Source organism: Lepidothrix coronata, unplaced genomic scaffold (assembly GCF_001604755.1).
Source record: "Lepidothrix coronata isolate B3197 unplaced genomic scaffold, Lepidothrix_coronata-1.0 Scaffold210, whole genome shotgun sequence".
In the NCBI taxonomy this organism is placed as follows: Eukaryota; Metazoa; Chordata; class Aves; order Passeriformes; family Pipridae; genus Lepidothrix; species Lepidothrix coronata.
The window spans coordinates 1,376,152-1,401,519 of NW_016690390.1; the positions used below are offsets into that span (position 1 = coordinate 1,376,152).

General features: G+C 50.8%; 1 protein-coding gene across 4 annotated transcripts in view; it reads right to left on the reverse strand.

Moving 5' to 3' along the window:
- SEPT9 (septin 9) overlaps positions 1-25,368 on the reverse strand; it is a 136,079-nt gene that overhangs the window by 72,942 nt on the left and 37,769 nt on the right. The window contains exon 1 of one of the 4 annotated variants that reach the window (XM_017833068.1): positions 25,089-25,182. The exons of the other annotated variants lie outside the window; for them this stretch is intronic. Coding sequence (XP_017688557.1) covers positions 25,089-25,182 — 94 coding nt within the window. Of the gene's footprint in view, positions 1-25,088; positions 25,183-25,368 lie in introns of those variants that run through there. 4 annotated transcript variants of the gene reach the window in all.

Consider the following 25,368-nt stretch of genomic DNA (forward strand, 5'->3'; position numbering starts at 1 on the left):
TTTCATTTCTTGCTCTCCTCGTGATGTCAACCAACATATTACAGCAGCACAGGGAGGAACAGGCTCTGCATCTCTGTGCATCACAAGATGGAAATGGAAATGCCTCCCCATCCAGTGTCTGTAAAGCTCCTTGGCATCTTCCCTGCCTGAACACCATTACCTGTTCCCAACGCCTTGGAGGAGAACAGGAATGAAGGTGGACCTGTGGCTCCCGTGACACTGAGCTCAGCCCCAGGGGCTGGGTCCCTGCTGTCCCCACCACGGGGAGCAGTGGTAGCTGCCACATCACACAGGATGATCCCGCATCGCTGGCATTGATTTTTGAAAGAAAGCGTCTTATTTTTCCCTTCGCAAGTGCTCATATGCAGGTCACGTCCGCAATCCATTTCTAACAGGTAAAAATGTAATTGTCAATAATTAACTTTGTTACTGACCGAGAAAAAAAAAGCCACTTTGTTAAAAACTAGGGATGACTCCCTCAGTGGAAGAGCAGAACACAGATTAGCCTTTTGCAAAGGATGTTAAGCATCCTAACTCCCCTGTTCACCCTCATCACAAGGCTGTAGAACAGGTTTAAAGTAGGGAAAAAATTAACTAAGCAAGAGAAGCTAAAAATCATCATTGTAAAAAAGACTTTTAAAAAGCAATAAGGTCATTCTGAGGAAGGATCAAGCACATCCTTTGATGTTCAGAGTCTTGCAAATCCCATAAGATTCAGTATCAGACCCACTGCCTGGAGTTTGGTGGCCCCTCTCTGAACTAGGGCACACAAGAACTGGTGTGACACTGTGATGGGGGCTCTGTTTTTGAGGTCAACTGGAGGCAAGAAGAAATAAACCACTAAAAAAACCCCTCTATTTCTTGATGGATTGTGAGTAGTGAGCGTCACGATGACGTCTGCCGGTCTCATGGAGCTGGTGAAGGAGCTCAAAGCACTTCAGCAAAAAGAGTTTGAAACAGTTTGGTTTAGTCTCAGTTCCCCGGGTCGCTCCATGTTTCCCAAGCAAAGACAATGTTATCATCCTGGATCTAATAAAAGTTTAGCAAATCAACGGGCCTCGAAGAGAGCCCCAAGAAGTGTGAAATAAAATATCCGGACTATAAGTAGGAGTTCCTTTTCATTAAAACCAGCTGGTTAATATTGCACCCATGTGCACCTAAGGCACTGAGAGGGGGGGAGAAAAACGGAAAATTACAGCAACTAAAGAATAACAAGAATATCCAGAGCTCTAATAGTAAATATTTAAAGCAGGAAGGTATGTAAACAGCTCACCCTACAGCACATAACCCAAGCGCCTGCTGGTAGAGGAGGAGCAAGCTTTCCTCCAGGGAGATAAGCCCATCCTTCTCTCTCTTGGAGACTTTCTTGCCCTTTTATCTGATTTAGCCACGTCAGAGGCATGGCTTTACAAGACCAAAACAAATCATCCACTTGTCCAATCTGCGCATAACCAAACACCATTTCATCTGGTTTTCTACCTGCATATTCAACCCCAAAGCTTATGTTTAGCTAAATGCTTCTTCTAGAAAGACAGGCAACCCTGGGAAGCTGAGCACCCATCCCAGAGGGATCTGCCTCCTCCCCTGGAATCTGTTTTTGGGGTTCCCCATCAGCATAGCACAAGTGTGTGTCGTATTCATCCAAATGCAGTTTTGGCACAGCCCCTGCTTTGCCCTTTTCTGGTAGATCAAGGAGGTTAAGGACCCTGAGCCTTCTCCTGGTGAAAGATCTCCCACACTGATCACATCACCTACACTCCCTTTGATAAAGTAATCAGGTTCTGCTCCTTCTGTCCTTGTGTCAAGTATTTCCTTCAGTCATTTATCTGGCTTTTCTGCTCCTTTTCCCCTACATTTCACAAGTGTTAGTCATTGGATTTTAACTTTTATCTTAAAAGAGAAGGAACTCACTTCTTAAAAGAGAGATCACATCTCTTCTGTCATTTGCTGCTCCCCTTTCTCACACAACTGATGGTCTCACTCACTGCTTTTACTGTATCAGAGGCCTCACCTCAAGCTCCTGGTTGGATGAGACCTTTGGGATACTCTATACAGCAACTGCTGTCCAAGACAAAATCCCTGTTCTGCAAACCCTCCTGGCTGGAGGAGGGTTTTAGGTAAATGACTGTCCTTACTGTTTTACATTACAATAGAAATATTTCTTTTTCCTTTCTACCATAGGCCACTGTGAGCACTGACTGCCCTGCCTTCTCTTCTTCACCATCACTGTGCTCTTCAGATGAGCAACAAACTTCCTGCAAAGTTGTTTTGTTGGCCTGGAAGGGATTTCCTGCCCTGAAAAGGCAGTCTGTAAAATCTGCTGATCACTCAGTTATAGATACCAAGCTAAAATTAGATCAGTGCCATGATACTGGCAGATGCAAGAAACCTTGACCCTGGTCCCCTGGGTACTGTATTACCCCTGGGCTCTCCTGCCCTCCAGGCAGTGAGATGCCTCAAGGGCTCTCCAGATCCCAACAGACCACAAGGCAGAGTAGACCTAGAAAGTCACTTCAAGGAGAAAATCACAAGAGAGAAAAAAACCCAAAGAAACAGCAGGTATCGGTGTTAGAAGATCCCTTATCAAGACAGGCTAAGGCAGAAAAGGGACTTTCCTATCCAAACACTTTTTAAACAGCACTGTACAGTTTCCTTGCAGGCTGCTAAGAATGCAGTTTTTCAGGCAGATTTTCTTCCTCCCACAAGTCTAAGTTTTTCTGAACTCTCACAGCTCTTATCGGTCTCACGATCTGCTGCAGTCATGAGCATCAGGCTGGGTTAGAATGGGGCCATGAGTCATTGTGGCTACCTGAGCCTTAAATTATCTCCTACACAAAACCAGGTAATTCACTCATAGGATCTTCCCCTTCCTCCTCCTATTTTAATTAGAAAACAAAACTCTTTATTGATTCTGGCCTCTTCTATAAAACACTTCGACCAAGACTCACTGAGCAAAACTACTACATAGGAGCAGCTAAATATTATTATTAACCACTTGATGTTTCTTTTGAGAGTCCAAATATCTTTTCTTGCTGCTGATCACAGATGAACCATCCTTCCCAGCCTTTATGGGAAGGTTCAGTGAGTGGGTGGAGGCACTTGAGACACCAACCCCATCATCCCCACAGCATCACTGCCAGCTCAAGCACAGGGCAGCATTGGCAGCACCAACACAGAGTAACAGGTAGAAACAGACACATAATAACCCAGACGAGGCAGATTTTGAAGGTGAAGGAATGGTGAGTCACAGCTCTTCTCTCTAAGCCAAAAAAAAAAAAAGGCTGTTGCCACAACCTTCCCTTCCACTCCTCTGCTCCCTGCAGCTGCTCAATTCCTGTGCTGTTTCTGCCCCGAACCCATTTCTGCTTCCAAACCCACCAGGAAGAGGCGCAGTCATCTCCATATCACTGAGGCACATAACAGGCATCACTCACAAACAGGGAGCTGGCAAGTAATAAGACCAGAGCTGGCTGTGGCAGGGAGCAGTGCTGAACCCAGCTCCCAGATCCTTGGGAAGTGCTGGTGTTGCCAGCTGGGGACTGGCTCCGGAAGGAAAACCAGAGACACAGTTCTCATCACGTCCACCCATAGTTTCATGTGGACGACAGCATGAATCCAGCCCTGATTACGCAGAAATTGTCATGAAAAAAGGCTCTTTCCCAAGACTTCAGGCTCTTCCTGCTTCCAAAGGAATAGGAAATACAAGGAAGACGGACGCACTTCAGTGCTAGTCACACTTCCCTTCCTTTGCAAGGAAACTCAGATCATGGGAAAAGTTAAAATGATTCAAAATAGGTTTGCTGATTTGAGATTTCTGGATAGTTAACTGATTTTTTTTTTTTTTTTTGGTAAAGAAAACACCAACAGATCTCATCCCTTAGTGCCACAGAGCTACACAGCCCCCATCACCAACACAGAGCCAGAGTTCTGTACTGAAAGGATCAGGTAACTCTGAAGACCAGATAACAGAAAAAGGATGAAATCTGGAAGAATGATGGAAGCTCAGTACCTAAATGGCTTTTAATAGAGGCTTTGTTCATGAAAAGAGCATCAACACAAAGGACCTCGCTGCACCAGTGGGTCCCAGCATGACCACGAGCCACCAACGCCACACAAAGAGAGAGCAGTCCTAAAATGTATTAAATGAGACACTTCCAGCAGCAAAGCAGAAATCACTAGTGCTCCATCCTGAGTCATCCTGGCTGCCCAGCATCACTCACACACCACGTGAAGGTGGAGAGGGGATGGGGCTGCCCGAAGCATCGCCCGCAGATCTGCCACAGGGGAGAGCTGCTGCAGGCAAAGATCACCGTTGCCAGGGGAACAAAACAAAAAAACCCCAATCCCAACCCAAACATGGGTATGGCATAAACAGATCAATAAGAGAGGAAATGAGAAGAAGATTTTACCAGCTACTGATAGGAGATATAAAGGGACTGCTGTGAAATCAAGGGTGCCAAAAGGCAAACAGGTTTCTGTTTCTAGGAAATTAAATATGACCAGGGGAAGGAGATGGTCCCTGAGCCTACAGCTTCTCAGATATTCAGTGCACAAAGAGGGGACACAGCAAACTTGGTGTTCTGGAACAACCTTGGAGCTGAAATGCCCCACAGGAGCTGGGTGGGTGGAGAAACAACTACAGACACTATGCTCCTGCAGTCCCTTCTCCCCACCTCCAGCAGGGACACAGCTGTGAAGATTAAGGCTTAACTTCATCTCAGGCTTAACTCCATGAAATCAGTGTGCAGAGTAGATACTGGCTTGTTCTTGAACTAGACAAGGGGATGCATCACGTGTCATTACACTGAGCAAGGCAAGGGGAGGACCAACATCCATCCTCTCACCCTGCTAACCTGAAAACAGAGTTGAGTCTGCCCTGCACCCCATGTGTGCTCATCCTCTATGGGCAAAAACACCTCCACTGCCTCCCTGGGCCTCCAATGAGGTCACTTTGGGCTCCACAAGTGCTCAAGTGGGATTCAAACCAGGCACCTGGTCCCACTGCTTGCCAGCTGGAAGGATGCTGTAGGTCAGCACTCCCCATGCTGGGCACAGCTCTGCCCCCCACCAACACCCTCCTGTGCACTCCAAGCCCTGTCAACTCCAAAGAGCAATTAGGCTGTTTACCTGGTGATCTGTAAGCACTCACTGTGCCCCCACCAATCTCATGCCAGGGCTGGAGCCCAGCTTGAAGCATTTCACACGGAGACAGTGATTTTGGCTATTGTGTGTGCTGAGAACCTGGAAAGGGAAATGCTGTCCTGAGCCCAGGCCAGGAGCATTGTCCCAGCCACCCTGGTGCTCCCAGGAGGGCTGTGGTGTCCCCAGCACACTGGTGGAACAGGCTGGCAGCCCACGTGCCTGGGAAGGGAAAAAGGAAGGGAAGGGAAGCACAACTCCCTGGTGTTGATTAAACAGCAGGGGACACTTGCAGGGGAAGGAAACAGAAAGATCAGGAACTGCATCTGCCTGAACCTCAGGCAGTTAAAACAAACTCAGTCTCAAGCCCTCGCTCTTCTCATTTAGTTTCAGGTCAGACGTTCCTAAGAACCTGGGAGGTGCAGTTCAGAATCCAAGCAGAAAACCGACTTAATTACTTTAATTATTTTTAAAAATTAATTATTAATTATGGCATTTTAATATTAAGGCCAAACAGGCACGAAACTCAGCATCACATGACAGCACAGATGTTTTAATAGAAACAAGAGGCTTCAGGAACCCTGCTCATCCTCTGATGAGTTTAACACACACAGGGCCCAGCACATTTCCATTGGAATACCTTCCCATGTGGCTGAGGGTACATCTGACTCCAGAAGGAACTGCAGTGCCTGGGCCTCAAGGCAGGGAACACCTTCTCCCCATTTTCAGTGCTTGCACGCTTATGGTAGTTGCAGGGGGGGAAAGAGAAGGAGATGGTCAGTCAGAACACTGGACCCCTTGGATAGAGACCATTTCCAGCACTGTAAACTTCCCAGCAGTCCCTAATTAGGGAGCATTTGCAGGAATAAATAAACCAGCAGTGCTACAGGCATGCACTCCACTTCCAGATGTGCGTGTCTCATTTTCACGTGGTGTCCAAGGCGGGGCTGGAAACACCATCCCCGCACAGCAAGGGGAGGAGGCAGGCACAGCACAGGCTCCCCACCCCGAGCCCACCCCCTCAGCAGCCCCGCGGGTACAAATCTTATGCCATCCTGCCTCCCCCCACACATCCCAGCTGCCCTGGGCACTGTCCTTCACCCTTCCAGTGCTTCCCATCCCTCTCCCATCAGACAGGGCCACCGGACCCCCACAGGACCCTCCCATCCCCGCTGCAGAGCAGGGCGTGAGCTGGGAAATGGGCTGTTACAGCCCCTGCCTCTGCTGCTCTCTCAGCTGCCTGCTCACGACCTTTTCAACCCAAAACTTTCCAGTCATAAATATACCAGCTTATGGCAGGAAACTTGCTTTTCTTATACTTCTGCCTCCTTCTCAGAGAGCCATTTCCAGCAGCTCGTGCTCCCTGCACCAGCCCCCGGTTGTTTCTCCCCGCTCCTCCGAGATATTTCAGGCATGCATTAAAATCTGCTGCAGCACAAAGACCCTAAAACTCCCTGTAAAGGCTCGGGAAGCACCAGGAGCTGCAGGTCAGGCCTCGGGAGCAGATGTACCTCCTGATCTCCCTGCTTACATCAAAGGTTTTATTATTATTATTTCTTTTTGACATAAACCAGTTTGATAAGAACAATTCCCAGATGGAGCTGCAGCCCCACACCCACTCAGTTTCCTCTGGGCAGCATGGACACAGTGTGGGAGCTCGCTGCACGATGGGAGGAGGACATAAGGGCAGGAGGAAAGGAAGGAGAGGAAGAATGAACACAATTTTCCTTTCCTTTTAAAGGCTTTGGCAGATGCCAGTGAAAGGAGCAGCAGGGATGCCAAGGTGTGGCAACGAGAACCGAGCACCACCAGTGGCTTCCCTTTGCTCCAGCTCCACCACACAGGGATGGGAAGGATGCACAAGTGGACAAGCATCACTGCCAAGGTCCATGGGCTGTGTGCTCCCACCTCCATGCAGATGGGAATTTGGAGTCACCCTGCAATGGTCTGGCCAGGGGAACCATGCTGTCAGCTCCAGCATCGCTGCTGCTTGGGAGAGCTCGGCAGGTCTAACATGGACATGCATAAAATCAGGCAAGATTGGTGCTGTCAAACTGCTGGGCTCAGGGAGTGCAAAGGGGAAAGAGATGGGCCAGCCTGGCCCCACGGAGGGAGCAGCTGCCTTCAGCAAGGGCAAAGTCTGCCTTAGCTCTTACACCTCATTAAACTGTCCACTTGAAAAGTCTATTACAACCCTGTCAGGCTCACACCAGAGACACATTGAAGGTAACCCCCTCTAACCAGATCCCAGTATAATCCAGCAGACTCCAGAGACCAAGTGAGCTGAGCTGTGCTGGGCACTGCCAAAGCAACAACCCTAAGCTGTGGATTCTGGGGATCAACCCCAGAACAGGAGGCAGCCTGGGAGATCAGACTCCAGCTGCCTTTCCTGCTGGAAAAGCAGGGCAAAGGGGATAGCAAAGTCCCCTCTAACCATCTTTCTGACTAGTACCACCCTCTGCTCCCCAGTCCATCTCTTACACACCCGGCCCTGACAACACAGACTCAGCGTTTTCTGCAGATGCAGAAGTTGCACAGCTGATTTAAAGATCTGGAGTAAAAAAAATTTAAAAAATCCTGATTCAACATTTTTGGGGGAATTTCCTTGAGCTTCTTCTCCCTTTCCTGTGTTCAGCCACTGCTGCCTGTCCCAGCTCCTGCCCATGCACAGCCATGCCTGTGGGCTCCCTGCCACAGGGCTCTTGTTCCTGCTGAGATTAAATCATTTCTGCAGGAGAGACCTGACACTGACACCAGCACTCTTGGGCTCAACCCTGCCTGCTAGAAGAGACTGTCAACACCAAGCATCATCCCAAGCAGGACAACACTTGGGTTTCCCCCCTCCACATCTGCCCCAGTGCAGCTTTCCAAGAGCCATCCCTTGGCACAAGCCAGAGCCAGCACACGCAGCTGGGTGAGGCCGGGGATTTCAGCCTCCAGAAACAAAAGAGGATTGGGAAGGAAAAAAAGAAAAAAGTCAGTTGGGAGATGTGCTGCAAGCAGGCCAAAAGCAGGGCCCATCCAGCGTTTCCCTAAATGGGAAAGAGGCCCGTGAGCACACTGGGGGCAGAGCACCAGCCACGGAGAGAGAGGGCACCAAGCCAGGAGGGAGAGGGGGAGATTTCTAGCAAGCAATACAAGGGGGGAGAAATTCCCCACTGGCAAATCCCCAACAAATGGAGCAGCAAAACCCTGGGGATGGGCTGAGTTTGGGGATACCAGAATAGGGCAAAACTCAGAGGCACTTGGGCAACGCCTGCATTACCACCAGCCACAGGGCACAGCCCTTCCTGGAGAAGTTGTACAGAGCATTTTGGTGCAGGGTATTGGGCAATTAGCTCTGACACTCGTGTTTCTAGATGAGGACAGCAGAGTTGAAATGTCCTGAAGGAGCAGAGCTGGCCCTGCTCCCCTACAGTGACAGCCAGGGCTGGGCTATCTCTGCCCTCAGGCAGCTCATCCTGTTTGTGCCCATAACACCTGTGGCCAAGCCCAGCAGGGGAACGGGAACAGAGCAAATTCCCGTTTCCAAGGAGATGTGGTCACTGCCATTACATCAAGCCACATGGAGATCATATGGTGCTCATCTGCCATCTCTGGACTGCAGGCACCGTTTGCCACCCCATCATCCACACTGCTCTCTGGTGAGCTCAGCCTCACTCTGCTGACTTTTGTTAATACTTCATCTTTCCAAGTCTAGAATAACCACATCGGGTCAGGGAGTATTGGACTAGATGTTCCACTAGCAGAATTAAACAGTCCCTGTTTATGAGAAGTTAAAATAAGGTAGGAACTAAATCTGAAATGTTTTTCCTTATAAAGGAATGACAGGAGGAAAGTGCTGCGTGCATTAAGCATCAGCCTTTCTCGTTCAGCAGGGACTGGCAGTTTCTATAAGCTCAAGGGATGTTGTTATTCCCACACAAGTAAGCACAGATAGACCAACACAGCCATGTTTACCTTAACACAAAGGAACAAGCTACCAGACCTGAGCTCTTCTTACATACCTTCCTTTTCCCCACACCTCCAGAAAAAAAAAACCTGCAGCACAGAACCCCCAGTTTGGTTGGTTTAACAATCAGACAACATTCCTGACAGTCAAATAAAACTGCCCTCCTGCCTCAATCCAGCATTGAGGTTGCTGGGAGCACTATCCTGCAAAAACACGTGCCTTGATGTGTCAGCAAGACCCTCCTAACAAGAAGGCCCTTAATCAACCTGCAGACACACGGTGGTGCCATCACCTCCGGCCACAGATCTGCACATCCCTACCGGGGGCATCTCATCTGCAGCTCCGCTCCACTACTGTAGGTGGTTTCCAAACAAACCTTCTTCACAGCACTTGCTTGTAACTTGGGAGAGCATTTCCTGCCAGCTGGAGGCTGGACAGCAATTCCTGCACTGCAGAGAAATGCTAACAGCCCAGAGAAGCTCCAGTTGCCTGCTCAGAGCCAGGGATGGTGACCTGACCCAGAAGCAGGGCTGGGCTGTCCCCGTTGTCACCATCCCCTGCACAGCCCGGGCACTCACTGATGTCTGCAAGCACAATGCTCTCGTGCAGCTCTGGTGAGCCAGGCATGGTGGAAGCAACTAGAGGCCAATTTGCACGTAAACAGCCAATTAGTTGCAGAAAGAGATGCCCACTTGGTCGCTTGCCAGTCTGTAGACAGATTTAAGACATGCGGGAATTGAATCTCCGGTCCAGATATCGCTGTGGCCAAATAGGCCACCTCCTCTACTGGCCTCTGGGAGAGCCTTTGGCAGCACAATAAAAGGAGTATTTAGCAAAGCTACAGACTCGCTTGAAAAAACTTGAGGACGATGAGCCATTTTGCAGCCAAGCTTCGTATAAACACATTGATAATGCTGTTAGCATCAGGCCGGGGATGAATAGGGCTGCATGGCAACAGCAGGCTCCTCTGTCTGCCTCAAGAAAGCCCCTTTCTTGCAACCCACATGTTTAATCCATGATCTGTGTCTGCTGCCAGCCGCAGTCATACCAAAATCTGCTCACCTCATCTATCTTCTATATATCCATGGATTTAGGTGAGGTGGGAGCGCAGGCAGAAATGCAGGGCTCGCTCACAAACTCACACTCTGTTCTGTGCTGTCCTGCTCTTCAGCAAAACCTCCTTCCCATCTTCATCAAACACCTTCATCAGTGTTCAATACAGAGGTGGAGGCCAGTGGTGTGGAGCAGCCACAGCACCCTCATGTCAGAGGTGGCAAAAAGCTTCAGCATCCGCAGCTTTGATGAGGCTCATCTGAAACCAACTCTTAGACAAGAAGACCCATTTCTGTACAGTCATGGAAATCATTGAATGGTTTGGGTTGGAAGGGACCTTTAAAGCCATCTAGTCCAACCCCCTGCACCGAGCAGGGACATCTTCAACTAGGTAATGTTGCTCTGAGACCTGTCCAACCTATCCAAGGTACATGTCTGCGTCCCGCTGCCTCTCAGGGCACAGAGGCTGGGGGACAATCTAGCACCAAAAATCAATGTCACCAATTGCTCACAGAGACCCTCTTGGCCTCACGTCCCCTCTGCACCTCTCAGAGAGGGGCTGTGCCAGCACTGTCAACAGGAAACAGTCTCACCAACCGCACCATTAGCTAAGATGTGAACACACCAGCAACAGGATCAGAGCGTCCTCGGTCTGCTGAGGACAACATTAGGTTTGGGACACTTGGATTCACCTTCAGTCATGTTGGTGCAGTCCCAGAATAAAGCCTGGGTGCTCATCCCTAATGGATCTGCCTTGATTTGGCTGTCACTCTGATTTGTGTCGCTCAGCAGCTTTGCTGAGCGCTCGAGGAAACGCAGGTTTGTGCAGCTCCTGGTCCCCGGGCTCAGCCAACCGTGCAGTGACTACAGTCAGCTCCACAACTGCACAGGGACTGACACGAAACACTCGTCCTGGCAGAGGAGGAGACAACGTCAGCAGAAGTCAAACTCCTGTAAATGCACTTGTGAAGACACTTCACTGAGTTTAAAGTGAAGTTCAACCTTTCCTCCTCAGCTACTGCTGCCACCTTGCATCACTCAGACCTGCTGACCAGCCACAACCTGCCATAGATTTCCATGGTCATTCCTGTGTAGTCATAAACATTTTATTAAAACTATGGAGTAAGCACTCCACAGCATAATGAATATTCATGCTGCCTTCCACAGCAATGAACTGGAATCCCAGCACAGTACAAGCTCTGCAAAGTCTTCTCTACCCGCTTGAAAGGCACAGAAGTGTGGGAGTTGAACAAGGATCAGTATTATCCACTAAACCACAGGATGAGCTTTGCAGGAACTGGCAGGCTGGATTGATTCCAGTTGCTAAAGAAGGCAAATAGTGCAGCCCAGCTCTCACATGCCAGATGTGTGGAGCATCTGCAGATTTGAGAATGTGAAGACACCCCGTCCCCATCCCAAGAACCAGGCAGTCTCCCTCACACAGCCCCAGCAATGCCTGTGCCTCAGAGGCAGTGGCACTATCAAACAATTATTTATTTTCCTGAATTAGGCATTAAAAAAAAGCATTTTGAAGACAGTGCATTCCTTTTACATCTTGCAGGCTTCTGGCTGATAGAGAGAAGAGCTGGCAAAACTCAAGGAAGGCTGAAAAAGGAATAAAACAAAATAAATCCCTCATCTTAGAAGGAAACAGGCACAGCCTCTGAGAAAGGAATAAAGTGAAATAAACCCCTCATAAGGAATCAGCCACAGCCTCTACCCACCACGGAACAGCCAGGGAAGGTCTGACTGGAACTACACTAAACAGCAGAAGGATGGTTAGTGGGGATGAAACGGGCATGTTCCAGGGAGAAACCAATCCAGACACAGTTCTAGGTGTCCCACACCGTCTGGGGCTCCCAGAAAAGTTTCCCATCCCAAAGACAAGGATCTCTTTGCATCTCATCACCACTCTGGATCTTTTACATGACGATAACTCTGTTTTTCAACCATATCCAAAGACAGACTGCATGTCTGTATCTTCCTGCTATCACAAGGGCTTCCCCAGCCCATACCAGTCACACAAGAATGAATTTCCAGCCCCAGCAATTAGACCTGTTCAGCATTTACAGGATGTACTTGGTCTCTGTTTCCCTTCAGTGCTTCTCCTGAGGGAGCTGTACAGCTCTCCTGGAGCAGCACTGGAAGATCCCACAGGAACAGCCACATCATCACCCAACAAGCTATCCAGAACTCAATTATGAGGAGAACAAAATCTCCCAGTCTGGCAATGAAAGGGCCCCACTATGTGTTAACTGTGCTTTTGCTTCCTTCCCCTCTGACCTTCACACCCAGAGCTGGGAGCTCCACAAGCCAAGCCCACTGACAGAGAGCACTGTCCCAGCTTGAGAGCCAAGAAAAGCCCCTGTGGATTAGAGCCTGTTGCTCCATGTGTTGTCAGAAGAACACAGGGCGTCAGAAATCACTCGAAGGGCCAGGGACTGTCATGTATGATCCAGATTTATTGCTACTCTCCTTCCTCAGGGCCCCTGGAAATCTTAAAGTGCCCTGGCTCCAGGGCAAGCCCGTGAACTGCAACTCCTCAAAGCCCACGTCCTGCTGCTCTCCACTTTCCCGCTCCACCCAGCCCCAGAAGCTCCCAGAGGTGTGGCATCCTCCTTTGCCTGCCAGTACGGAGATAAACCTCAACTCCTACGCCTTCCTCAGGAGAAAAACCTGATTGTGGTGCAGCAGGAGTGCAGGTCCAGTTCCTGCAGCATCCTGAATGGATGGAAAGTCACATCTGCAAGAGGGGACTAGGAAGGCATAAGGAGGTGAGAGACTCAGGTGGAGCCAGACAAGCAAGTCCAAACTCCTGAGGATGACCTTCCCTGTGCAGGTACCCCAGCCCTGCTGGCCTTCTGCTGTGTCTGAATGAGTTCCCAACAACTTCTTCAGCAGCAGCAGGCGCTGGGCTGACCCAAAGCCACATCACACACCCCACAGCCGGATCCTGACGGCCTTGCTCTGCCCGAGGTGGCTCCCATCCCTTCCCAATGTCACGGGGCAGCTGAAGCTTCTGGGGCAGCTCTGCCTCTTGCAAGGGACTGTCAGCAATTTGCAGATTGCATGTCCTGGCCTCATCCATAAAAGAAGGATGTTTATATAACCCGAGGAAAACGCCAAGCGCAGCAGGATTGCCAGGGAATACACTTTCAGCCGCGGGAGCTGGTGGAGCCCCGACAGCCCGTGTCAGTGGAGAATCTGCCTTTAACTCTTAATACTAAAAGGGCAACTTCCTATTTAATGGAAAATAGCAAAGTCCTTGCAACATAAGATGTTCCTGTTCACAGCAGATGTAGCTGATGAGCACTGTATTAAATCCAAGCGGCCACTTCCAGCGCTTCCTGAGAGTCCAGCTCCCCACAGGGCAAATTCTGCATCTCTGCTGGAAAACACCAGGTTTGGTGATTGTTGTTTTGTTTTGAAAAACAGTTTCTTTTCCAAGCCAGGAAAAGGTCTGAAAACCAGCCTGGCTTGATTGTCCATGCAATACTGAGGAGAGGGCTATGAAGGGAATATTTTTGATGGGTTATTTGGATGATGGATTTAACACACCTGCTTTTAAAAAAAAAATAAATCTAATTTGCAAGCGCCAGTCTGCCTTGGAAAGCAGCTCCTGACATTAATTCACTTTTCTAACAAGAAGAAAACTTAAAGCATCCAAAAGGCAATGCAGAGCAAGTCAGGGACCTGGGAGTCAAGATCTAAAGGAACTGGAGGGAAACTTGTGACAGCTACGTGGAGCAGAGGACCTCAGCCAGGCAGAGGTGGGAACAGCAGAGGTACACGGGTTTTGGATGGACGTGATGCCTCCACACCTCATGCATCATCTTACCATCCTCACACATATTACCACACTCTACACATCCCCAGACACTGCTGACCTACACAGTTTAATGCAGTTCCTTTTTAATGTTTAAGCAGAGAAGGAAGCATGAGAGACAGTTCAATTAACTCAAACGGCTTCTCCCAGATGGCCAGAGGCAATTAGGGAACAGTCCTGCTTCTGCTGGTCCTTCCCAGCTGCACGAGACTGTGCATCAGCTCCTAAAGGGATGCAGGGATTGTTGGAGCTGGGGGAAGGAACAACCTGAATTTCAACCCAAAACACAACATGAACTCCTGCTAACGTTCAGGCAACCTCCTCCCCCTCAAGCTATCCTTGGGTTTGCACCGGATTTTAAGCCAGAAGCAGTGAAATTTGACAGGAAAAGCTTACACTTCGGATGCACTTGTATGTCAACAGCTAGAAGTTTTTTTTTTTCATGGGAAAATCTGTCAGCAGAGTGTCCTGAGCGCAACCAAGGTGCCTTTGAACAGTATGTCTGACACAGAACCGGATTTCCCATGATTTATGTTGTGCAACACTTGCTGCTGCCAGGGCAGCACAGAGGGGCTCCCACCAGACACAGGGGACTGACAGCCACCAAAACAACCTGCAGCCTTGAGCAATAGGCAGTTTTTCAAAGAAAAAGGAGCACATTGCTCAGGTTTGATGGATACTTAGGGCTGTAGGATGAATCATTTCAATGCAGAAAAATGGGGGCCACGGTATCGGCCTGTTGTTTAGATTCACATCACTCTGCGAGTAACAAGCAGCAAAATAAACCTCCTCTTGCTCTCAAAGAGAGTCACAGAATGGTTTAGGTTGGAAAAAATCATCTCCTTCCCACCCCCCTGCCATGGGCAGGGACACCTTCCACTAGATGAGGCTGCTCAGATCTCCATCCAACCTGGCCTTGAACATTGCCAGGGATGGGGCATGCACAGGGTCTGGCAAATGAGCAAATCTTGGGCAAAGAGGCAAGTCTGAGCTTTCCCAGAGACAGAGCAGGGCCCAGGTCTCTGCTGGCCTGCAATAGGAAACAGCACACGCAGTGAGAGGAGGGGGAGGAAGGCGTGGAGCCAAGAAAGGGAGAGCTCAGGCTGAGTCCCCACCCCTCCTGCTCAAAGCCCTCCCGATACCCCTCCCGCTGCCTTTCTGTTTTCTTTTCTCCAAAATAAGCCACCTTTTCCTCCCATAGGTCTCCAGCACTGCCATCATCCCTGCAGCTGCTTCACAGCCCTTCAGCTCCTACGAGCAAACCACCTCCACATCATCCACTGTCACACATCCCCTTCCTCCACCCCTCGGTCCCCTGTGCCACTGGCTGTCACCTTCTTGCCTCTGTACAGGGAAAGATGAAGTTTCCTCTCCAGCTGCAGACAAAGGGCTGCCCTCTGAGTAGCCTCAAGATGGCAAGGGAGCTGTGGAGCTGCGACAGAGGTGAGTACAGGGCACCAAAGGTGGGTCTTAACCAACCTGGGGAACAACTACGAGAAAAAGGCCAGTTTTAGCACCCCAGCTGCTGTACAGCCCTGGGTGCACGTGTGTGTCCACAGCAAGCCAAGACCAATGCCATGACATACCTCTTGCCGTGTCATTTTGGAGCAAGGCTGGGAGCAGGCATTAAAACCACACAACTCTGCAAGTTCTCAGGGCTTCACATGAGATTCAGCAACATCCCCCGTGGTCTCACAGCACAGCCAGCAAAAAGCCCGAGTACAGGGCCCAGTACCACCAGTCTGCTGGAACAAACTGATGAGCAAAGGGGAGAGAACCCCAAAGCACAACCTTCAATTTAACAGGCCACTCCAGTGGGTGTCCCAAGGGGTGAAGAGGTACAAGAACGGGAATCAGGAACAGCCTTTCTGGATGGAAACACTGCCTACAGCACTCAGCTCTTGCTGCAGAGGGGAGTGGGGAGGGAAGGGTTTCCTGGGCCGTGGCCAATACTGCTGTTTATGGAGGATATGCCTTCCCCAGGGTGTGTTTCAATGGAGAGCACGACACACACAATTTCACAGTTCACTTTCTCTCTCCACCCACCAGGAACTCCATATTTTCTGGAAAAAAAACCCACCCCACAGCAACCAACCACAGCTGTTTCCAACAGGGCTCCCTTCCCTGGAGAGCAGCTGTCAATACAGATGTCAACCAGGGCTTTTTAGGCAGCTAGAATCAGGTTTGACCACTTGAATGGAGCAAAAAAAAAAATGCAAGAGAGGGAAGAAATGGGAAATATTTTAGGTGCTGAAGTCCATCTCTTCATGGCCCAACAGCTCATCTGCTCTCAAGGTTGCCTGCTTTGCCTCCATCTTGACAAATCTGTGAACACTTTAACGTGAGCCCTCCTGGTGAGCGTTTCTGGAGTGGCAGCTCCAGCCTTGTCACTCCACAGAGCCAAGAGAAGCCACAGGGAGAAGGAAAACAATTAAGCAAAACTGCTTCAGGCTTGGGAAGGGAAATCTGAGGGGGGGCAATCTGAGGGAAATGGTAGGTCCACACCAGAACATCATCTCCAGGGGGGAGAAAGGGCAAAGTTTAAAGACTTCAGCAGAAGACAGCAGGGAAGGATGAATAGAGGGGAGTCAGATGGCTCTCACTGATGAGTAGGGCAGAGAAGAGACACGTCAGCTGGTGTTCAGTGGTGTTCTAGCTGTGAACATGGCACTGGCAGCACCAGCATCCCTCTGGAGGAAGTTGTGCCTGCACTTGAGATGACTGAGGAATGGACACTGTCACCTGACAAAAATTCCCATGTTTTGCTCTTTTGCCCACACTCCCCAGCAGAGACAGATCCAGTAAGAATGATTTGTGCCTCCAGCCTGATGTCCAGCTCCACCCCATCCCCACATCTCAGATTAGCACCAGCCACTGCCCCCACCCCTCAGGGAGCCTCATCCCAGCCCTGCGTGGGGGTGCCGGCATCTCAAAGGGTCAGATTCCCAGCTTTATCGTGGCAAATCCCTCACAGCTGTCCGGCAGCGGATCCCGAAGTGCCAATGAAAAGCGGAAAGCATCTACCTCATTTTCCATATAGGAAGTGAGAGCACACGTGTTAAATGATTTACGCAAGGATACAGAGAGATTTAGTGGAAGAGCAGGAAAAGGACTCCGACAGCTCTGCTTTTAACTGCCACGAGATACTCCCTCCTGCTGCAGCTTAAATCCTGACTCGCTAGTAAATAAAAGCTGTGCCAAAGAACAGATATGCTTAGGAGTGGGGCACCCTGATGTTTTTAGCAACACAGTGAGAAATACCCATCTACTTTACTGAATAAAACCCTTCCATATAAGCACATAAATCAGAATTTACTCTCCCCGGCTGTAAGCCTCAGCAGTCGTTTGCTTTTTACAGCCACACACAACCTTTCGGAGGTGAAATTCAAGCGGGCTGCTGGCGGGTGCAGGGAGATCCCGGGGCAGGGGACGAGCGATGTGGATGCGGGCAAGGAGGCGGGCAGGGACTAGCGCAGGGGGAGGCCTGAAGGAGGCTGGGGCAGGGGGCGAGACTGCGGGTAAGGTGTGCAGACAGCCCCCGCAGCCCCGCACACCTCCCCCTGACGGTCCCGTCCCGGCCGCTCCCGCTTCCCGAGGCTGTGGCTGGGCAGGGAAGGCGGCAGCGCCCGCCTCGTCTCACCATCCCCGAGGGGAGCGCCGGCCCGCAGCCCCGCACCGCCCTTTCCGTGGCCGCGCGTCCCCGTCCCGCAGCAGGGAGCGGGGTCCCACCCCCGCCTGGTCCGTGGTACCCCGCTCCCAGCCCCGGCGCATCCCTGGGGATGGGGATGAGTCACCGGGAGTGACGGACTCGTGAGTCAAAGAGAAGAACAAAGCCTCCGGGGATGGTGACATCCGCCCTTCGCCCACTGGAAACCAGTGACCAGGACTGCCGGGATACAGCTGCTGAAGTGCAGGATGACCCCAGAGGGGTCTCAGTCACCTGGCCCCAGCAGGTACAGCTCTCAGAGAGGCATTCAGGTGCTTAGTGAAGCCAACCAAGATGTTTCTTATGCAGGGCTCCCCCTCACAAATGTGCTAAAAAAGCAGCAAGGGGTTTCTGGACATTCTTTACAGGGAATAGGTTTGCAAAGGTCAGGTAAAGCAGCTAAAAAAAGCTTCTCTGTCCTTTACACATGGTGTAGTCAAGGAAACAGGTCTCTGGACTGGAAGGTGGGAGATCTGAGGCTGATCACTTGTGCAGCCCCAGGCAATCGACTCTTTACAAGTCATCTCGTAAAGTGACATTTACAATGTCTGTCCAAGTCATCAGGATTTGCCTCCAGTTACACTCATGGCAATCATCACCCAAAACCTCTGACCAGAGCTGGGGGTCCCTGCTTTTCAGCTTCCTAGGTGTCCTTCAAAGCAACCATTCCCACCAATTCAGGATTTTAACTCTTTCCATTTGTCCCTCTGAACCACCCAGATGGATTCAAACACACATCATCAGAGATGTTCAGCCAACCAGAGTCCCTCCATCCCGTGTGTGCTGGGCTCCCTGACACTGCCAGGGATCAGGCACCCAGAAAACACCCAGCACCTATCAAAGACGTGTCCCCAGCCCCCAAACCCCCCATGCCAGCCTCTCTCCTCATCAGCAAGGCCTAAGACACCAAAGTCCCTCATTCATCACCATGACTAAGACATTGAAGCCGTAACCCTGGAAAGAAAAAGCATCTGAAACTAATAAAGAACCCATATCCTGCACCCTTGGGAAGGAAAGGAGAAAGTGTTACATACATGTAGGCAGTGCCAGCTGGCAGAGGGTGGGCTGCCAGTGTCTACAGATGCTGGCCCAGGTTGGGAAGCCGTGAAGGGAGAGCCCAGCACTGGGGGAGTCATGGAGAGTCTCATTTCAGAATATATGGACCAATTCCTTCATTAGCAGCCACACCGGAGGATGCCCACACTTCTGTGCCTTGACCCCACTTCTCCAAACCTGATGGGACTTTGAAGAATCAACATTTCAACACAACAAAAGCACCAAAATATGAGTATTTCTCAGCTCCAATGTGTTGGAGATTAAACTTAGTTTGTCTTGATGATATGGTTAAATTTTCCAGACCAGCCAGCCAGTAATGAAATGCAAAAATGCTTTTATTTCCACAGCCTCAAGCTACACCATGGTCAAAGTTGCAACCTGGAGATGCTGCAGAGGTAATGGCAGGCTCCCCCCAATTCCTACATTCCAGCAATCACACTTAGCACCCACTAAATTGGTTTTACTGGAAACCAGAATTGGCTTCAAGGACAACTACTTCAGTTTATAATTATGTAATCACAAAATTAATGCAGACCTGCTTATGTAGCACCAACTTTACATGGACCAGCCCACGGGAAAAAAAACAATTTTAAAAAATCTTCATTTTGATACAAGACAGACATTTTTTACAGTGAGAACAATCAATCACTGGAACAAGCTCCCCAGGGACATGGTAGAGTCCCCATCACTGGAGGTTTCAAAGATGTGATTGAGCACTGTGCCAGATAACCTCATCTAGGTTCCCTTTCCCACAAAAGGCTGGACTAGGGTACCTTTTGGCATCATTTCCAACCTGGGCTATGATTCTATGAAAAAGTACACTTTCTGATTTATTGTGTGATTATTTGCTTGTAAAGCTAATGCATTTTATTCACCTGTAAAACCATGCCCATTCTCCCCCTGAGCCACAATCCAGAGCTGTTTATAAGTCTCTAACAACACTCTTGGCATCAGTATCCCAAAACTCTTTTGAACCTTACACTGAAGGGTTATTTCACTTCACCTGCACTCAAACAACAGCTCCATCCAGCAGCACAGGCTCACAGTCTTTCTGTGGCAGGGATGCAGCACCTGGTGCCAGAACAGGATGAATCAGTATAACAACACCAGATATGCTAGAGGAGAGAGCATAAAGACTCCTACTCAGCCACAGGGAAATTACTTTTCAGTGTTGGTGCTTAGCAAGGGAGAAGCTGCCCTTGCAAACACAAGGGCAGAAGCAGTTGAGAACAAGCAGTGGTATAGGCCAAAAACTTCATTAGAAAGGGGTCATTGTCCATGGACATTGGTGAAGCACAAACACAAAGGATGCTGTCTCCATCAGCTGTCCAGAGCAGCCACCAAGCACTCATAACCTACATGGAACAGCTTCAGATCCCACACACCCCCCTGTTTTAGAGACTCATGACACCCTTTGCTGCAGTGTCAGGACAGCTCTGGGTTTCCAGCTGCACTGCTGAGCTCCCCGTGCAGGTGGGCACTGCTGCAACCCCCTTCACCAACAGGGAGCTTCAGCACAGAGACCCAAACACCAAGTCCTTACCCAAAATCAAAGGGGAATGGGAGCACAGTTGCCTTTTCCTCATGATTTACAGAAAATACGAGGCAGAACAAGAAATTTCACCTACATTTTCTCAGGTATAAGACTGCTCCTAAAATGGGACTTGCTACCTACCAGGACCTTCCCTGCTGCCCACGTGATGCCAGGATTTGGCCACAGAGCCCAGAGCCCAATTACACCACTGACAGCACGAGGCATCACTGCTCTCTAACAAATTACTCTGTCCATTAGTTACAGCTGCAAGTACTGTGTGGAAAAGCCAACAGGACACAGATATTGTGCTTCTGAGATCATTAAGGGAACACAAGACATGTGTTGACCCAGACATACTTCCCTAACTACGTACTTGTTCCTACTCAGCATTATGGTATGCTGGACCTTGGAAGAGCCCTGACTTGCATGAGAAACGTCCTCCCTCACCCCAGCAGCATGGGAATCACTTTGCTGGGAGGCTCCGAGTCATCCAGCAAAGCACAAAGCGGGAGGGCAGGAAGCAAAGGAGCTCCTGCCCCAGGGTTGGCCAAGTCCAGCGGAGCAGTGTCGAGGAGCGTTACCTGTGCTGTCAGGCCAGAGATGAGTTGTGCCCCACAGCAGGACCGTATTTAACAGAGATGAGCAGAATTTGCAGCAGATTTAAGAGCAGACATCAGGAAATGGATAATGCTTCATACCTTGACATGCCTCAGACAACTGCGGGAATGCATCCCCAGGCCAGGCAGGAGCTGGCAGCCAAGAGCGGGCTGGGAGCAGCACGGAGCAAACTGTGGACACGGTGTCTGCAGAGGCAGCTCCACAGCCTCACCAATGCCAGACCCTTCCCTGAGAGAGGGACTGCATGGAGCTACTGCTAAATAGGCCAAAACCCACAGCCACAACAGGTTACTGCAGAACACCTGGGGTGAAGGTAAATGCTTCAACAAGAAACTTGGCTGAAAAAAAAGGTTTCAGGGAGTTTTACAGGGCATCAAATACTCCAGCGAGACATGGGGGTCAGCACCAGATAGGGACATGAGCAGGACAGTGACAGCAGAAGGGAGGGCTACAGACAGACCATCAGCCACCAACAGGACAGACAGAAAGGTGACCCTGAGTGCCAGGGCTGGGTGATCACAGTGGGATCTGACAGGAGGTGGAACCATCCAGACTGTAAATGCATGACTTGGTGCCCCATGTGAGTATGTGACATGCTGCAAGCCAGAGAAAGAGAAACATGTCTGATAAACAAGGTGTATAGCTGTGAGAAGACCACTAAAAAGAAACATGTTAGGCTTTTACCTGCCACTTCCTAGGAATAACAAGGACACCAAGAAACCTGAGACATGAAAGACAGCAAGAGAGATCAGAAGAAATCCCTCTGCTATATGCATATTAAAGATTAACTTCTACTTAAAAAGTAACAAAGAAACAACTGTATTCCCTCACAGCAACCCTTCATATCTCCAGCAATCACATACAGGGTCCCTACTTTCCTTTCCTGTTGCTCAGTCCGGGCACGTGGTGCTTTCTGGGTGGCTCTGAGGACACCAAAGATGCCCTGTCATGCCTGTCCAGCCCCTGCTGCTCAGTATGATGTATAAATCCACATTAAACTAAGAATATCACACATAAATGCAGCCATAGTGGATACAGAGAGTGATCACCAATGGGTCAGTGAGCAGTTCATCCCTCTTTCTACACATCTATAGCCCTCCCAGCTGCTGGGCTCTGCCCAACATGTGCCACTCACTGCAGTCAGGTGTCACAATCACCCATTCATCATCATTTGTTAACTCTCAAAATGAGTTCTCCCCGTGCAATTTCAAAGGTGACACTAATAATTTCCTTGGGACATCAGATCTCCCTTGCCATCCTTTCACCCCAACCATCACAGCAATCAAACCCCACTGCTCAAGGGAGCTGCAGACCCTTTTCTTTTAAGAAGAGGTAAAGAGGCCCCGCGGCGTTCACAATTAAGGCTTTGTAGGGAGATCCGGGCTCGGCAAAAGAGCCATCTGCTAGGGAAAGACAGGAGAGCCATCTCCAGGCCACTGCCACCAGCGCAACCTGGCACTGCAGGGAGAAGGAGGATGTGAGGAGCACCCAGAGCACAGCTCCCCAGCCCTGAAACGAGCGGAGGGGCATACCTGGAAACAAATTAATTTAGAGCTAATGCTTTTCATGCAGTATTAACTTTTAGAAATGTGTGAGAAATGGTTTAACCGGATTAAAAGAGACTAACAGGTTCTGTGAGATTGTGTTTGTTATACAGCACCCACAGGTGCTGAGACTGGCATCTTGGTACAGACCAAGGAAGACTCTTCCCTGCCCCAGAGCTGGCAGTGAACCAGGCATAGACCCACAGCATCATCTCGCACCTTCAACGCCTTCCCCTGAAGCACGGGGTGTTTGTCATCACCTAAAAGACCATTCTGAGTCAAGGATTTCCCCTGTGCAGGAAAGCCTGAGCTCTCTCTGGGCAGAGGAGACCCCTCGGGACATGCCCAGCTCCAGCAGCTGTGGGAAAGCAGTCCTCAAAGAAGAGGCCAGGCCCAGTTCCCACCCACCCTGCAGTGCCCTCGCCCCATCCGGCAGCCCCACACTCGGATCAGGAGTCAGCTCATCCCACCCACAGCCGAGGATTAATTAAAAGCATGTTTAGGGCCAGAGCAGTGACTGGGATGAGGCCCCCAGCACAGCACAGATCTGCTTTCATCTGAGTCATCTCTGTCACCAAAGCCAGGGCCCAGCTGTCCCCCTGCCTGTGCTGGGGCAGGCTGAGCTCTGCTCCCTGCTCCTCTCCCCCACCAGTGTGGCAGTGCCAGAGCCCACAGCCCTGTGGGACCCCTTGGAACACAGCTGGCACAGCTGCTCCCATGCCAGCAGCAGCAGGACCATGATTCCATGCTATGACATGGATCTGGGAGTCAACAGCACAGCCTGGTGATATTAGACTCATGGAACCATTTAGGTTGGAAGAAACACCTAAAATCATCGCATCCAACCATTGTCATTTTTGTGCCCAGAATCTCCTGGAGGACAATTTTCCCACATGTGGTTTATCATTCCCTCCACTGCCCCAGCTGAGCAGCTTTCCCTGCCTGCTCTGAATCCTTCAAGCAGGGACCTGTGGAGCAGATCCGAGACCAGCCCTTCAGCCCACCTATTCCCCCATCCCGTATTTCATGCTGGATCTACCTATCAGAAACACCACTGGGATGGCCCGCATGGCTCTAGGGCCCCATACAGCATCCAACCCACCCGTGTGTGAAGGAGGGCAGAGCAGTCGTGTTCATCATCCCACACTGAGCCCCCAGGCACAACCACCTTAGGTGGAGGCACACACCACACTTATGTACACCTGGTCCAGGCCACCAAGCACAGCCACGTGCCCTCCCTGCTGCCTGCCCCTCCTTATCCCTGCCTGCCTCCCTGCCCACGGCTCAGCCACCCACAGAAAAGCCAGTTCCAGCAGAGGTCACTGAAACATGTACACACTTGGACATCAGCATTTTGCAAACACTGCTTCTGGGCACCAGCAAGAGCTCCTGCATCTTTGCTCAAGGACTCTCGGGGTCTTCCTGCCCACAGGTTCGAGGGCTCTGTGCTCCTTGCAGCAGCTGAGCAGTGTGTGCAGCCTGAAGCCTCAAAGAAACCCACCTTTTATGGTCTTTCAGAACAAAAAGCCCTGGATCACATCACTAGGGAGTCCCCCCTCTCACCAGTGACCCTTTGCAGAGCCCCCCTCCACCTCTGTGTGGAGGAAGGGGACCCAGCGTTGCACCGAGGATGGGAAAGGCCAAACCACAGTAGGACCAAACTGCCCCTCCTCTCCCCCACATCCCTGCCCACTGGCAGAGGCTCTCCAGTCCAAAGCCCCAGGCTGCAGAAACACCCACCAGGCTCTGAGTTACGAGCAGCTCTCAGGAATGCTTTGAAGTGGCTCAAACCAGAGGAGAAAGCACAAGCAAGAGGGATGAGAAGGTGCCGTCCACACTCTGAAGAAGCAGTGGGGAATGAAGGGTGGTCCTGCAGGTAAGTCCTTATCCAGGGGCACTGGGTGCTCTCAGTACATCCCCGGCTGGGGCACAGTGGATCTGGTATGGGCCAGCCATGGGAGCAGCCTTCTCTGGCCACAGCTTCGCTCCACCCTGGCTTGAGCGTTTCCTCTCATCCCTGTGGTTTCCCTCCCAGCTCCAGTGCCCAGCAACCGGCTGGGAACGCCCAGGAGAACAGGCCTGGAGCCTCTCTGGGGCTGCTGTGCCAGAGGAGGGTGAGCTGTGCCGTGCCATGGGGGTGGGAAAGGGATACCCATCGGCTCTGCCAGTTTGGGCACAGACACCCCCTCCCTGGCTTTCCCTCTCTTATCCTGGTCATCCTGCTCATGCATGCTGAGGGTGAGCCCTGTGGGTGACACCACATCGCCTGTCCCCTCTCTCCCCGCTGCTGGAAGCAAACAGTCACAGTCACAGCCATTCCCAAAACAGCTCACTGCTTCCCAAAGGCTCGGCGTACCTGGGAGCAGTTCTTGGAATCACTCAGACATGCACCACTGGGCGGGATTTGCAGGGAAACTGGGGAATTAAATGGAGTTATTCATTCCTCTGCTTCCCCCTTCCAGCCCCCCCCTACTCATGGCCAGCAAGGTGAAGCCCACGCCACTGCTCTGGCGTAACACGGGGACCAGCCATGGAACACGCAGGCAGCTCCTGCCCAGCCAGGCAGGATGGGAGGGCAAAAACCGAGGGAAGACACTTTGGCAAGCAGGAAAAGCTCCACCACCACACGCACACACACACACACACACTCAGGAGCCAACCTTCAGAGCAGAACCGCGTCTCCATGCCAAGAGCTCGGCTATTTTCCTCCCTCTTCCCGGCTCGCAGCTCTGAGCTAACAGGCTCAGCATTCATCCCCCCGCGCCGTGCGGCACATGGGAGCAGAGGGGGGGGAGAGGGAGAGAGAGACTCAAATGAAATCCAGACCTAGAAAGCAGTTTCTTTTTCCCCCCTGCTTCCCCCTTCGCCCCCCTCGGCTTCTGCTGGAATCACCGTCTGTCTCGAGGGCTCAGGAGGACGGGAGAAAAAAAAAAAAAAAAA